General features: G+C 36.3%; 1 protein-coding gene across 1 annotated transcript in view; it reads right to left on the minus strand.

Moving 5' to 3' along the window:
• Rps6ka6 (ribosomal protein S6 kinase A6) overlaps window positions 1–14,229 on the minus strand; it is a 141,400-nt gene that overhangs the window by 63,563 nt on the left and 63,608 nt on the right. Inside the window, exons 3-4 of the mRNA XM_029534362.1 lie at window positions 13,605–13,856; window positions 1,361–1,423 (exon numbers count right to left, since the gene is read on the minus strand). Of these exons, the coding sequence (XP_029390222.1) occupies window positions 1,361–1,423; window positions 13,605–13,856 (315 nt within the window). The remainder of the gene's footprint in view (window positions 1–1,360; window positions 1,424–13,604; window positions 13,857–14,229) is intronic.

A 14,229-nucleotide genomic window follows, 5' to 3' on the forward strand; every position in this document is an offset into this window, starting at 1 on the left:
ATAATAGAGAAATTCTCAGATTTCTCTATACATAAAGAGTTATGTATAGAAAAAGGATTATCTATATGAAAAGAAAAAGATGACGTTCCTGTTACCTAGCTACTGGTTACATCCTAGTCATACCATCTTATGACTAATTTATCATGAAGCTGTTAGTCTGGAGGAACTAGAAATAAAATGAACTGGGATGAGTCAAAAAGCATCACTGTATCCTGGAAATTATCCCACTCACAAACAGAACACCTAATTTTTCCTACCTCATTGACCTTCAAAGAGCAGGTTTTCAATACAGGAATAGTCATTCTAAGAAACACCACAGAAATCACTGGTGCTTACTAAAACCCAAGTCATTTTCACCCATGTGAAAAAATACTTTCAAAATGCCATAAGAAAATAAACTTTATTTTTTTTAAAAAAAATAAGATTGTAAAAAAAAAATCTGGGGGTGTGGGGACATCCTCTTAGAGACAGGGGAGGAGGAATGAGATGAAGAACTGTCAGAGGGCGGGCCAGGAGGGGGATAAAGACTGGACTGTTAAAAAAAAAAAAGATAAAGATATTGTCTCAAAAACCACAAAATAATTAAATGGTTAAAAAAAAAAAACAGGAGTGGGGTAGGACTGGGAAGGGCATGGGGCTTTCCCTTCTATGGGGAATGGGGAGAGGACTTACATGATGGGGTGCAAGGAGGAGAGGATGGGCTGATATTAGGTTGTAAGGTGAATAAATGAATTTAATAAAAAAAGTGAACCAAGCTCTCATTAGTCTAATAAAAACTACTTTGAATTTAATTTTCTAAAAAGTAATTTAAGCATTTTCTAATAGTCTGGAAACACCAAAAAATAAAGATATACAAATAAGAAAAATGCCAATGAGAATGTAAGAAATAATATGTGTTATAAATTAATAATTTCATAAACAAAATATACATAAGCCATCAGTTTTCACAACAAATATGTATTATTAACATTTTAGTTAGTAGTCTCTAGGATCCTCTAAAATATACCCAGGAAGCAAAATGACTATATGCATATATTACCTGATATTAAAAATACACTTAACCTAATAATGAAATTTTGTTTTCAAATAAAATTTCAAGACTACATGATGGGTACTGACTTCTGGAGAAGGTCATTCATCATCATCATCACTGATCCTATTCCTCTTCTTCCTCCACCTCCCGCTCCTCTTTCTCCACTTAAAACAACTAGAATTAGATCTAAATTTAGGTCCATTCACAATACCTAGAATAATTTTATATCTATTTATATAAAAAGATATAAAAGATATCTTATATCTTTACCAAACATAGACACCTCTAAGTCATTCAGTGCAGGAGACAACTCCCCATGAGCCTCACCTCTTTGCGATCATCCTCCCGCATAACCGTTGCTGCAGTCTTCATGGTAAACACAACCTGTGGCTGGATTTAAAAACAAAATTGCAAAGGTGATGTGATTTCATTTATATGTTTACATTATGGAAAAACAACAACTCTAGAGATTCTCCTTATTATCTTGATTGAAGTAAGTGGTCCTGTTGAAACCCACACTACAAAGGACTATAAACATGTTGTATGTAGTAGCTAATAAGCAACATCTAGAACTTGAGGGAAGCCTCCAGTCAATACTCAGGAAAATGGCCAGATTTTCAGCCTTCAAGCTGCATGGAAAAGAACTGTGCCAAAAACCTCTGAGAGTTTAAAAGTAGACCTTTCCCAATGAAGCCTGCAGGTAAGAATGCGGAAGAGCTGAAACTTTGATTACAGGTTTGTATGACTAAGCAGAAGACATAGTTGAGCCATGCCCATATTCCCAGCCCATATAAACTGTGAGATAATAAATATATCTTTATTCCATCTGTAAATTCACATGACAATATTATGTAGCACCAGATATTTATTACAATCAATATTTCTGGTCAAAAGTATCTAGGATTAAAAGTTCTCATCTAAATGATTTCCTAGGGGAGTTTTTTTTTTTTTATACAATCATTTAGAAATCTCTTTATAAAACTCTTATCTTTGCTCTCATAAAGAAGAAATTGTATGTTACATCTTACTAAGTAACCTAGGAAAAAAGTTAGAACTAAAATTTCAAACTACTTCCCTCATAGTTAAAGCTAAGAAGCTATGTTACTGCCCTTTAATGATGCTTTCTGAAAAATAAAAGTTTCTAACTTAATAGGCACAATATAGAACACATAAATTCATATTCCTTTTACAGTCAGAGATGCTTGAGAAGCTGAAGTAGGAGGATTGCTATGGGGTTTGAAGACAGCCTGTACTATACAGCAAGTTCCAGGCTAGACAGGTCTACAAAGTGAAATATCAGCATATTGCTACTTCTAATATATTATTTGTTGAAATACGAGTTATTTAAAAAATCATAAAAATACAAGTTCAATTCACAGCAGACTTCAGAACATATCCTAGAATTTGATTTTTAAAGACAATCCTGCCATAGCTATAGATGGGAATAAACTGGAACCTTTGTAAAGTGCTGTTAACTATATAAAACAGCATAGCTACTATAAAATGACTGTTCCTCAAAAAATTTAGAGTAGAATCAGCATATTATATGTAATTTTACTCCTGGGTATAAAATCAAAAGAACTGAAAGCAAAGTCTCAAAGAATCTTTGTGTACTGCATGATCACAGTAGTAGTAGCCACGATGGGAAGAGAGAAGCAGCCTACACATATATCAGCATTTATATAAATAACAGTGTACTACAAGTACACAATTGAATACTATTCAGTCTTAAAAAGGAAACAATTCCAAATGGATGAAATGTAGAGAGATTATTTTAGGTGAAATAGATTCACAAAAAGACAAATACTTTATAATTCTACTTATATGAAGTGCCAAAACAGGTTAAATTAATATAAACAGAAGTTAAAATAGTGACAAAGTCAGGTAGCTTTCTATTAGTTCAAAGCTTACCTGGTCTAAACAAGCAAAAAAAAAAAAAAAATTCAGTCATATGTAGAGGTTTTAAAGAGCTGATCCTACACACATAAAAAGAAATAATGGCAATTACCAGGATTCCAGTAGATGAATGGTTTATTACTGATAGTTACAATCACTTCTTCAGTAGATATTTATCTTTTTTGTAAGTTTTTATTAACATTGGGTTAGCAAGGCTCATGCCATAACAGCTAACATGTAGAAGTCTGCAGGAGGGTCTCTCCTACTACATGGGTCTCAGAGATCAAACTCAGGTCATTGGGCCTAGAAGCAAGCATCTCTATGCACTGCACCATCTTGCTAGCCCACATTTATATTTTTAATCTTTTAAACTGAATTCCATAGTCAAGACTATTGTAGGAAGCTAGATACTCATTTAAATAACTGCTCCATAATCTTTCCAGCTGTTTAATTAAATTCCTATATAGTTTCTAGTTCAAATTTGTAGTCCTTTGAAATACATAGCCCATTGAGCATGGGTCATTGCTTTGGGGTGAGTTTTAAAAGGGGCTATTTTATTTCAAATTAATATGAAAAAGTTGTCCGAAAATCTGAAAAAAGAATCTAAGGACAAAACATGAATATATACCACCTCCAAAATATCTCCTTAGTCAGATATCTAAAAGCAATTATGAGCCTTTGCTGTAAAATGAATTCACTGAAGGCACAAAAACAAAATTAAAGATATAGATGGTCTTTAAAGTCTTTGCCACTTAAGCTACCTATGCTTTACATGCCTGCTCATCTGTATCAAGTCGTAAAGTTACATGTTCTCCTTTTCCCTCTACACAAACTAAAATCAGTCTCACAGTAACTGCCATATTTTGTATATTTTCTATCAAGAAACAATTTAAGCAGGTATAGTGGCCCATACTAGTAGGCTTACCACACTTGAGGCTGAGGTAGGAGTATTGTGAATTCAATGCCACCGTGGGCTACATAATTATGAGTTCCAACTGCCCTGGGCTAGTATGAAACCCTAACTGAAAGAGAGGAGGGAACAGGGAGGAAAGGAGGGACACACAGAACCATAAATGGCCTGGTACTCACTATGTACCCCAGACTGGTCTTAAACTCACAGAATACTTCCTGTCTCTGTCACTCAGATAACAGTATAACATGTGTGCCATCACAAACCATATCCAGTTTATTTTCTTTTAAATTTTGTTTTACATATCATCTCACTATGTAACCTTGACCAACCTAGACTTTTCTAAGTACTCCATGATGGTCTTGAATTCATGATCCTCCTGCATCTGTTTCCCAAGAGCTGAGATCATAGGCATGTACTTAGCTCAACCTGTATTTTCAATCTAAAATGATTTTTCTCCAGTGTTTCTTGAATGTCTGCAGGTTTTCTAATAAATATTGACCAAGAGAGAAATATTGATTGTGCACTATTAATCCCAAAATGTGGAAAATGCAGTCAAAGTATCAAAAGTTCCAGCCCCCTCCCCCCAAAAAACAGGCCAAAATGGATTAAGTTTCAATGCACTTTGAATGCTAGAAAACCAGATCTTTAATTGAAGAAACCTGCAAATGTACAACCCCAAAAGTAAAAAACAAAACAAAACAAAACAAAAAACAAAAAAAAAAACAGTATATTAGATTGTGAAGTTGTTAATCACATTAAAAAGCTAATGGGTTAAGAATATTTAAATCAATTTTTGGAAACAACATAATTCAGCCGAATCACTTTCAATATTTAAGTTGTGGCATTATAAATTTCAAAAAGGATTTAATACCCAAAATACCAAACATACTGCTTTCAAACAGTGTAGAACCTAAAAATATAAACACTAAAAAGATGATTATATTTAAGTTTTATCATTTGTCTATCAAGTTGCAACATTTATCTACTCTGGATACCTTGCCAAAACACTACAGCAATTCACACTTCACTACCTTCAGAGATGCTGTAATTTATAGGGGAAAAATGGCTGTTGTAATCTTAATGACTTTCCTGATCCACAGACCCTATTAGTTGAAATAAAATTGTGGAAATAAAAAAATCATCTTTTTATTGCATAACCAAGACCATTTCTACCAAGGACTGCTTACAGATATCTCTCAAGGCCTTGGGTTCAATACCTAAATACCTTGGCTTCGGAAATAAAAAATAAACCAAATAAATAAATGCAGCAAAGCATCATACAATACTCCTTCAGCTACTTAGATAAGATCACTCTGGCAACACAGTTAACTCCCCTACCTTTAAAAAGTCATTGTTCATATTGTTTGTTAGCCTGTTTTGAACAACTTTACCTTAACATCTTCATTATAAAGTTAAAAACTCAGCATAAAATTTAAAATCTACTGCAATTCCTACAACAGCTATTTATGTCTTCTGCCATAATTTCAGCATACACTTCTCCAATTAGCTATAGTATATATAAAATCAAACATGACTAAATTAAGAGCTAGCATTAATTCTAGAATAGCTTGCTAACTCAGAAATCTAACCTCTAGAACTCTTACTGTTTTAATATCCAATGCAAGAAGCCTAATATACCTACAAAAGCTGTGATAATCAATCTCCATTGTTAACCACACTGGCTTAGAATCACACAGGAGATTGTTGAGTCATACCTGTAGGTGTATCTATGAGGGTGTTTCTATACAGGATTAATTGATAAGTGGGTGGTACCATAGGTTAGGGGCCAGGAGAATTAAAAAAAAAAAAGGAGAAAACCAGATCTATGACATTTACCATCCTCTACTTACTGGTTCATCTGACTTAAACTTATATTTCTTTCCCATTATAATGGACCAATACTCTGAAACAGTAAGCAAAATAGATCTTTTCTACCCTTTACATTATTAAGTAACTAACACAACATACAAATTCATAATTCAATTAAATACTTAAAAAGCATTCATTAGTGAAAATAACTTTTTCTATATGGCAGAAATAATTTTAGAATACTAAAAAACAAATCAAGATAGGTATGTTTCTAAACCCTCACAGGAATAATGGAAATAGCAATAAGGCACAAACTGAACTGAGAGATGCACATTGAAACTGTGTTTTCTGTTTGTAAAGCTCTACTTCCTTGACAGCTTATTTAAGTAGGAAGAAATCAACTATTTCTACTACATTTTAAAGCAAAGGGGTAAAATGCATCACTTAGTCTGTGAGTAATGGCATAGAAACTAAAACATTAACACCTCGGAAAAATATTTTTAAAGCTTTCTCTAGGCCTACATTTGTTGATGTTTTTACAATAATATACTATTTAGACACTGTCTTGTGATCACACACACACACACACACACACCTCACTGCTCTTCAGTTATAAAGGCATGAGTCTAGAACACTACCCAATGAAGCCTATCAACTACCATACCTTATGTATCATAAGCAGATACTACTCATTTGATAAATGAATGAAAATCAAATAGCATTTAGAACTAACTAAAACCAATCCAAGAACAATTATCCTTTCAAAAGTACTATCACATGCACTTCAAATAACATCAATGAAATAAATAGGGAAATCTTTGTGACCTTGGATTCAGGTAACTTTTTCTTAAACAAAAGAAGAAAATCATAAACTAGACTTCATTAAAATTAAAACCGCTATTCTTGATTAAGAGAATAAAATAAAGAGACCACAGAATGAAAGGCAAAGGTCATATGTCAATCAATACCTGATAAAGGGCCTGCTTCTAGAAATCTTAAAACTCTTAAGAAAACTAAGAGTCAATTTAAAAATAAAATAATTAAAAAGATAATTCACTAGAGAAAACATTTGCATGACAAGTGTTTCAACAAAATTCTCAACAATGCTTGTAATAAAGCAAATGGAAGCTCAAAAATAACGTGATACTACAATACACCTATTAGAATTAATAAATATTTTAACTTTAACAGACAATAAAAACTAAGAAAAATTCAAAGAAGCTGGAACTTTCACATGGCAACTTCATTCATAAGGATTGCCTAAAGTAAGCGAAGTTCTGTTCAAATCAGTATCTCTACACAAAATTATGTCAGTAGTCATAATTACTATAAACTAATGGTTTTTAACTGAGTAATGGGTAAGCCAAACTTATTACAACCACAGATCAGAACACTGTACACCAGTGAAAAAAAGATCTGACACATGCACAAAAAAAACAAATGAAATCAAACTAATACTGTTTAAAGATCTGCTCTACTACATGAGCTGGCCTTTTCTGAAACTCCTTATATGCCTCCTTTAAAAGGTTCTCTGAGTATTTAGTTATTCTGGCAGTCTTGATTTGCTACACTCTCACAACAAGGAACCAAGCTGCTCTAGCATGTCTTCCCTGCCATGGTGGATGGAGATCCTGACAGTGTGATGATTCCTCTACTTGTTTAGGAGCTAATACAAATGAGTATTTATTAATGAAACGGCAACCGTTCCCTTCCTTAACTAATCTTGCTGTATTTAGGATGGAAAATGATCCCCAAAATCCATATGGTAAAGACTTAGTTGCTAGGTAATAGTGTTCTTTGAAGGGGGTGGAAGGAGGTTGAGACTTAGTAGAGGGAAGTAGGAGGCTGACATTTGAAAGTAAGCCTTGTCTTTATCCATTTCCCATTCTTTTTTCCTTCCCTCCTCCTCCTCTCTTTGCCTCCTGGCAGCCACAAGAAAGTATCCTTGATCTACCATGGCCTCCTCACTGTGATGTTTTACCTGGATACAGACCCACACAATGAGACCAAACAATTATGAACTGAACTCATGGAATCTGTGAAGCAAACTATCTTTCATTTATTCAAGTTATTTTCTCACATGTTTTATTAAGTGACAGAAGAATGACTAATATGACATTCTAATTATATGGCTACACTATATCTAAATAAGCAAGAATACTAAAATTTTGGTTTAAGTGTAATAAAAAAGCAAATTACTTAAAACTAAACAGCACTAGTATATAAAACAGCTCAAATACCTCCTTCAGTCCCAGTCACATGTTTAAAACAACAGGGAAAAAAACTACTCAGAACCAAATTCCAATTCCTAGAAAATTTACTTTTCTAATTGCTATCTTAAGAATTAACCTTTTATTTTATTGGCTAATAAGAACTAGAGGATGATTTTTCCTTTTCCTTTGGCCTAGTGTTATTTTATTTACAATGTCTTGATATCATAATCATCCAGAAAACGATGCTCAGGACCTTTCCAATGCAGTTAAATAGCAACACATCTATGAGTACAACACTGGCATGGGCAACTTGTTACTCTAATAAACAACCAAAATTGAGAATAAAGAAACTGAAGGCCACGTTTATAATTTGCTTTTACTAAAATGCAGAGCAGCCTAAAGTTTATTAACCTGTATCTTGTCTCACCCTCTACCTCCACCCTCCCTCTTCCCTTTCTATATTTGCTACTTTCCATTTTAGGAGCTAGCAAGAGTTTATTTATTATATTTCCTATAAAACGTCTCAAACACTCTGTGAAATAAACAGTAAGCAGCAAACTAGCTTTCTGTCTAACATACTTAAGGGTGGGAGTGGGGGACTGACTTCAAATGTGCAGGTTTAAACATGGCAGAAAAATCAGTTACGTAAGAGACCTGCATGAAAATTCAGAACAAATCTCTATGATCAGCAAAAGCTACATAGTGTAGTTTATCTCTCAGCTCTTTTTTCTATGCAACTATTTACCCATCTAAAGAAAAAAATTAAGAATGCACACATAAAATAATTACCAACAAGGACAGTAAATAATCCTTAGGAATAACGTAAGTACACATATGTCAAATTCTGACAAAGTTCTGAATTTCGTGTGCATACTAAGTCTTTAGAATCGCCTCTAAATACAGTCATAAACCCAACCAAGAAAACAATCAGAAGAAGAAAAAAATACTTTGACATCCTTCTCAAGATCAGAAATGAAAGAAACTATGAGTGGGGTAGTTTTAGATTATGTGGTCCAAGAAAGCAGCTGCACAATTCAGGCCCTATTATGGAACATCAAGGTCATAATTACCTCTCTTGATGAATTAATCAAGGTAGGGAAATGTAGAGGCCCTGCCCTAGAATGAACTGACCTGAATATTTCCAGACCAGACTAGCTTAAAAATAAACTTGGAAGAATCAGGGAAGAAGCTACATGATGGAGGGGTATAATCAACATGAACATGACAAAATCAAGTGAGAAATCCAGATATTCTTAACTCTTTTTCCCTGACTCTAGGAAAGCATTCTGCATGCATGACTACTTGCCACATTAAATAAATCTTCATGAAATAATAATGTACATAAGGGTAATTTTTGAAGCATGAATAATTTTAGCTAATTATAAGTGCATCAGTACTACTTTAAACCATAACAAAAATGGCCAAATAATAGTCTGCTATTGTTCAAGACAAAACAAGAGAGGAAGGAAGTTTGCCTTGCTTTTCTATCGCCTACTATGTCATTACTCTGTAATAGTCTACTGCCTAGCACAGATTTGTATTAGTTGGCACACATTAACTACCTGTTATACTGAATTTATTCCTCCTATCAGGCTCCTAATGCCAGCTCTTCAGTCTACTTTCTTTTTTTTCCCCAACACTTCACTATGCTCTACCTATTCTTTGCAAGATGTCTTTGATCAACTCCCCTTTTCAGTCCTCCTCCACTAAATCTATGACTACAACAGTCTCCTCACTGATATTCACCACCTTCAGTACTTTCCCTATTCCAATCAATCCTTCACACTGCCACTGGTCATTTTTCAAAGTACAAACGTGATGCCACTTAATGTTCTAAGAGAGAGTTCATCTTTACAAAATAAAATGATACCCATAAACTTGCTTTAAAAGAACCATACAATCTGGACTCATGCAATTTCACACAAAAGGCCAATGCAAACTTACATCCCAGTGATACACATCTCTCCTTTCCAAAGTAAGTACAGTTTTGCTTACACTGTCTCTGTCCATTTAAATTGTTTCTTTCCCACTATGAAAATATTATTGCTCTAATACCCTGATCAAATCCAACCTCCTTGACAAGGATCTATATCCCTAAACAATGATTGCTATTACCACAACCCTTCTTTAATGGACCCATGCTATTTACAGTAACAATTTCTCAAATTCCTGTCTTGCTCATCTAACTTCAATCACTGAGAGAAGACTATGATTCAGAAATGCATCCTCAGACATTATGCATTTTTGTACTATATAGTATGACGTCAGAACTCCATACATACTATACAAATTCCAAACACAACAAATCAGAATGTAAATGAAATGCCTAATTAACTGCTTGCCAGAATAAAATTTGTATTTTTTAATCCCTCTAAGTATCCCTGAATATGACCTATTTATTTCTGAATCATCCTATCTGTGATTAAAAAGATGCAAAATGAGCGTTTCAATAACTTTGGAAGAAATGATCAGATTTAGGGAGGTCTTTAAAAAAAAAAAACCTCATTGTAGAAAGCCTGGGGCTGTGGCTATAACTATCTAAACTCCAAGGCTTTACACACACACACATATGACAATAATTTAATTTTAATGGGAAAATAAAGGGAACTGTTATTTATTAGACACATTCTATATGAAAGTTAACTTGCTAAGTATATTCAGCCCAGTGCTGAATTTCTTTTACATAACAACTTTTGAAAATATTTTTCTTTCCACTTACAAATAAAGTAGAAATCTAAAGAACTAAGATAACATGTTCTATCACACATCTATTGGGAGTGCTGGAATACAGATTCATCTGTTCTCAATGTTCATGCTCTTTTATAACTACAGAGGGTCATAAAAATTAATTAAAACTTGCTAAGTTTTCTCAATTTATCCTGGTTAAAATTTTAATGGCTATAGCTTTAACCTCAAACTCTTTTCATCAATGAATTAATCCCCAAACTAAATTCCTTAAACAAAAACATACTGATAATATAGAAGTACCAGAATTCTAATAAAATATTCATTATATGATATGCAAATTCAAAAGACTATAATCAATTCTTCCAAAAAGAACCAAATATTTTCCTTCACCCTCAAAAAAGAAAAGTACTATGCAAACTGTAATGTTCATGGAACTAATTCATGAAGAATTCACTCAAACAGGCTGTTCTTTATGACCCTTGCCCAGAACAACCAATACCATCTCAAGTAACACCTCTTTCCTGATCTTGACAGAATCCAGGCAAGAGCTTAAATTGCAGCTGCCAGAGGGGTGATGCCCTTTGAAGTTGTTATTCCCAGCAGACCTAATTGAGACTGTCCCTGCAAGAATCTCACAACCAGAGCTTCTTGTTTACCTTATAGCCCTGTTTCCAGTTATTTTTCCCCAAAAGCCAATGGAGCCCATGATTCCCTTTTGCAGGCCCATTTTCTACTATTCACTAGAACCAAACTAGTTTTTGATTGAAATCTTCACACCCATAGGAAAAATTTTCAAACAATAATTAGGCTTATCATCTCTATGGCTTGCTATTGTCCATTGATCTAAAACAGTTGCTACCTATGGTTTTCTTGTGTGTAAAGTTTTCTACTGTTCATATAAGCAAGAAAGGTAAAATATATTAGAAAACACTCTAAACTACACGAGTGACTATAATTTAATAATTCATCTTTAGTCTTACCAGAATACTGGTAAGAACATAGAAATTATGTTTTGACATCAAAATTAACAAATATATACCTACATTTTCTTTGAGCATTCCAGAAATTCTTATATTCCATTACATAATAATATATAATACATTCAGATATATAATATAATGAAAATACCTTTGTTCTAAAAACCACCACAACTGAGGGCTGTAAAGTTCAAATTTAAAAGCCAGAATTTCTCAAGTCAATATCAAAGGGTGTGATAAAAATAAATATAAATTCTATAAAGTAAAACTGTTTTTTGTGAACAGAATATCATTATAAGAAACAAAACAAAATTTGTCTGTCAACATGTGCTAAAATTTCAACCAGAATATTTTTAATAAAGTAACTTGCAGGGTTAAGTCTAACCAATCATAATGGTTTCAAACAAAGAACACAGGGATACTATCTTCACCATATTACTTTCACCTTTTGTTTTACTTCATAGGTTGTAACAGTTTTCACTGGAACATTTCTCCAAATTGCAGAGGAAGAGAGACCTATTATTAAATCTCTACAATATCTAAAACATACTGCAAAATATTTTTAAAAAATCATGTGTGCTAATTATAATTTAGAAGACATTACATTCAAAATTAACTAAAACTAAAAATAAAATAGGTATTTGCAAGGTCCCTACTTCCTATATAAATTGAATGTTTGTGATTCATTAATAAAACAAAAATCTCCCCCTTGGATAGTATGGTTTGACATTTTATACATGCAGTTAGAATGTCCACATTTTAAGAAGAAATTAACATTTCCATTCATCTCACTTTTAACCAAATCTAAAGAGATGTAAAATATTAAAACATTTTGTAACCATTCAGTTTAATAAAGTATTTATCTGTATAAAGGACTCCACAATATTTCTCAATTTATTTCCACAAAATCTCTTGTTTCGAGTTATTCTAACAGGTAATCTAACCCTAGTTTAAGTCAAAATAACAAAGAAAAAATGACAAGTAATCATACAATAATCCAAGATATATTTTTTAAAGATGGAACAATATTTGAAGACAAAGGCTCACTTGAGATTTCGAGGATTCTGAGTCTTCAAAACACTCTGTTGTGAATCAAATTGGCATTCAACTATTTTAGGAGGTGTATGGTGGCCTCTACTGGAATACTATGCTTATGATTGAGTGGCTAGGAAAGGATCCAACTTTCTATCACAATAGGTAGGTTTTTGTGTTCAAATATTGCCCACTTTTTGTAACCAAACAATGAAATACCTGTGCACATCTAAGTTCTCGCGGCCCAACTGCAAAGCACAGCCAGTACAGTTTCAGAAGTAAGAATGAACGGCGGGAAAGGGGGAGAACGGAAGTATTTCGGTTCAACTTGGTTAGGCTTTAGTAAAATCTGGTCTCATAAGCTCTGGGCATCACTTGGCCTCTGGTACCCACCATCTGGTCAGGTATGAAGACTGGGAAAAGGTAAAGGGTCGAAATAAAACTGAAGGAGAGTAAGGGGAACTGAGAAACTGAGAACAGGCAGCAGCCCTTCACCTGCACATGGATTAAAGGCTACCAGTTTTCCACTTCAGGTAGCAAGGGGGAAAAAAAGATAGCAGGCTGCAAAGAACTGAGAATACTGTTACCAAGGAATATTCGTCTCCTGGGGTGAAAGTCCCCAGAGTTAGTCACCTTGGTGTGTTTTTTGTTTCCCTGACTTCATAAAGCACTGGAGTTCAACAGCAAGCGCTGGTCCTCAGCTCCAATTCTGAGAGCAGAGGCAGCGTGGTGCGAGAGGAACGCAGCGAATCAGGCAAGGCACCCCGTGTGTCCCCCCCGCCCCCCAAGTCCCGCTTCGGGTTGGAAGTGAAGAAACTTAGTCGGAACAAACTCCGGCGCAGCCGCACCTCCGGAGCTCCGGAGGCCAAGCCGCAGCTCTGCAGGCTGGAGCTCCTTGTCCTGACCCCTTTCCCGCCCTCGTTCTGCCAGAGCTAAGTCTGGGCTCCCCAGGAAGGGGGTGGGGGGCTAGCAGGCACCCCTCCCGCCCGCCCGCCCGGACCCTGGGCTGCAGACTTGCAGCCGGTCCCGCCCACCACACGAACCTCGCTACTGCTCGTGCTGCCGAACACCTCCATGTCTTCTTGGTCCCAGGGATCCTCCGCAGGGGCGAATGGTAGCATCGCCGCTTCAGGGGCTCTCGAGAAGAAGCTGCTTGGCCCCAGCACCAGCGCGCATCCCGTCTGCTGAGCGGGCTCCCGGTCGTCCTCGTAGGACCAGGTCTCGCGCCGGGTGACGGCCGACCTCGCCAGCCGCGGGTACCTCAAAAGAGGGACCACCGGGGTCCCCGCCCGCTGCTGGGGTGCAGAAAGAGAAGACAAACTCAGTGCTGCCTCCCCTCGAGCAGCCGCACGCCTCTCGCCGCCCGCCCCGCCAGGCTCCGCGGGGCCGCCCCCCCTCCCTGCCTCCCCCCCCCTCCCCGGCCCCCTCCCCGCTCCCCGCGCCGCCAATATGGCGGACGCCGCCGCCGCCGCCGCCGCCGCCGCCGCCGCCGCCGCGTTACCTGTACGGCGCCTGGAACCCCCCGCGGCCGCGGCGCCGCGGCGTCACCCGCGCGTCAATGGAGGTTCCCTAGCCCCGAGTGGGAGGGGGGGCGGCGTGGGGGGAGGGGGGGCGGGGTGGTTGGCCTGGGAGCGCGTGCTGGGGGCGGGAAGACGGGGAGGGGGCGTG

The sequence above is a fragment of the Mus pahari genome, chromosome X (genome assembly GCF_900095145.1).
Source record: "Mus pahari chromosome X, PAHARI_EIJ_v1.1, whole genome shotgun sequence".
NCBI lineage: Eukaryota > Metazoa > Chordata > Mammalia > Rodentia > Muridae > Mus > Mus pahari.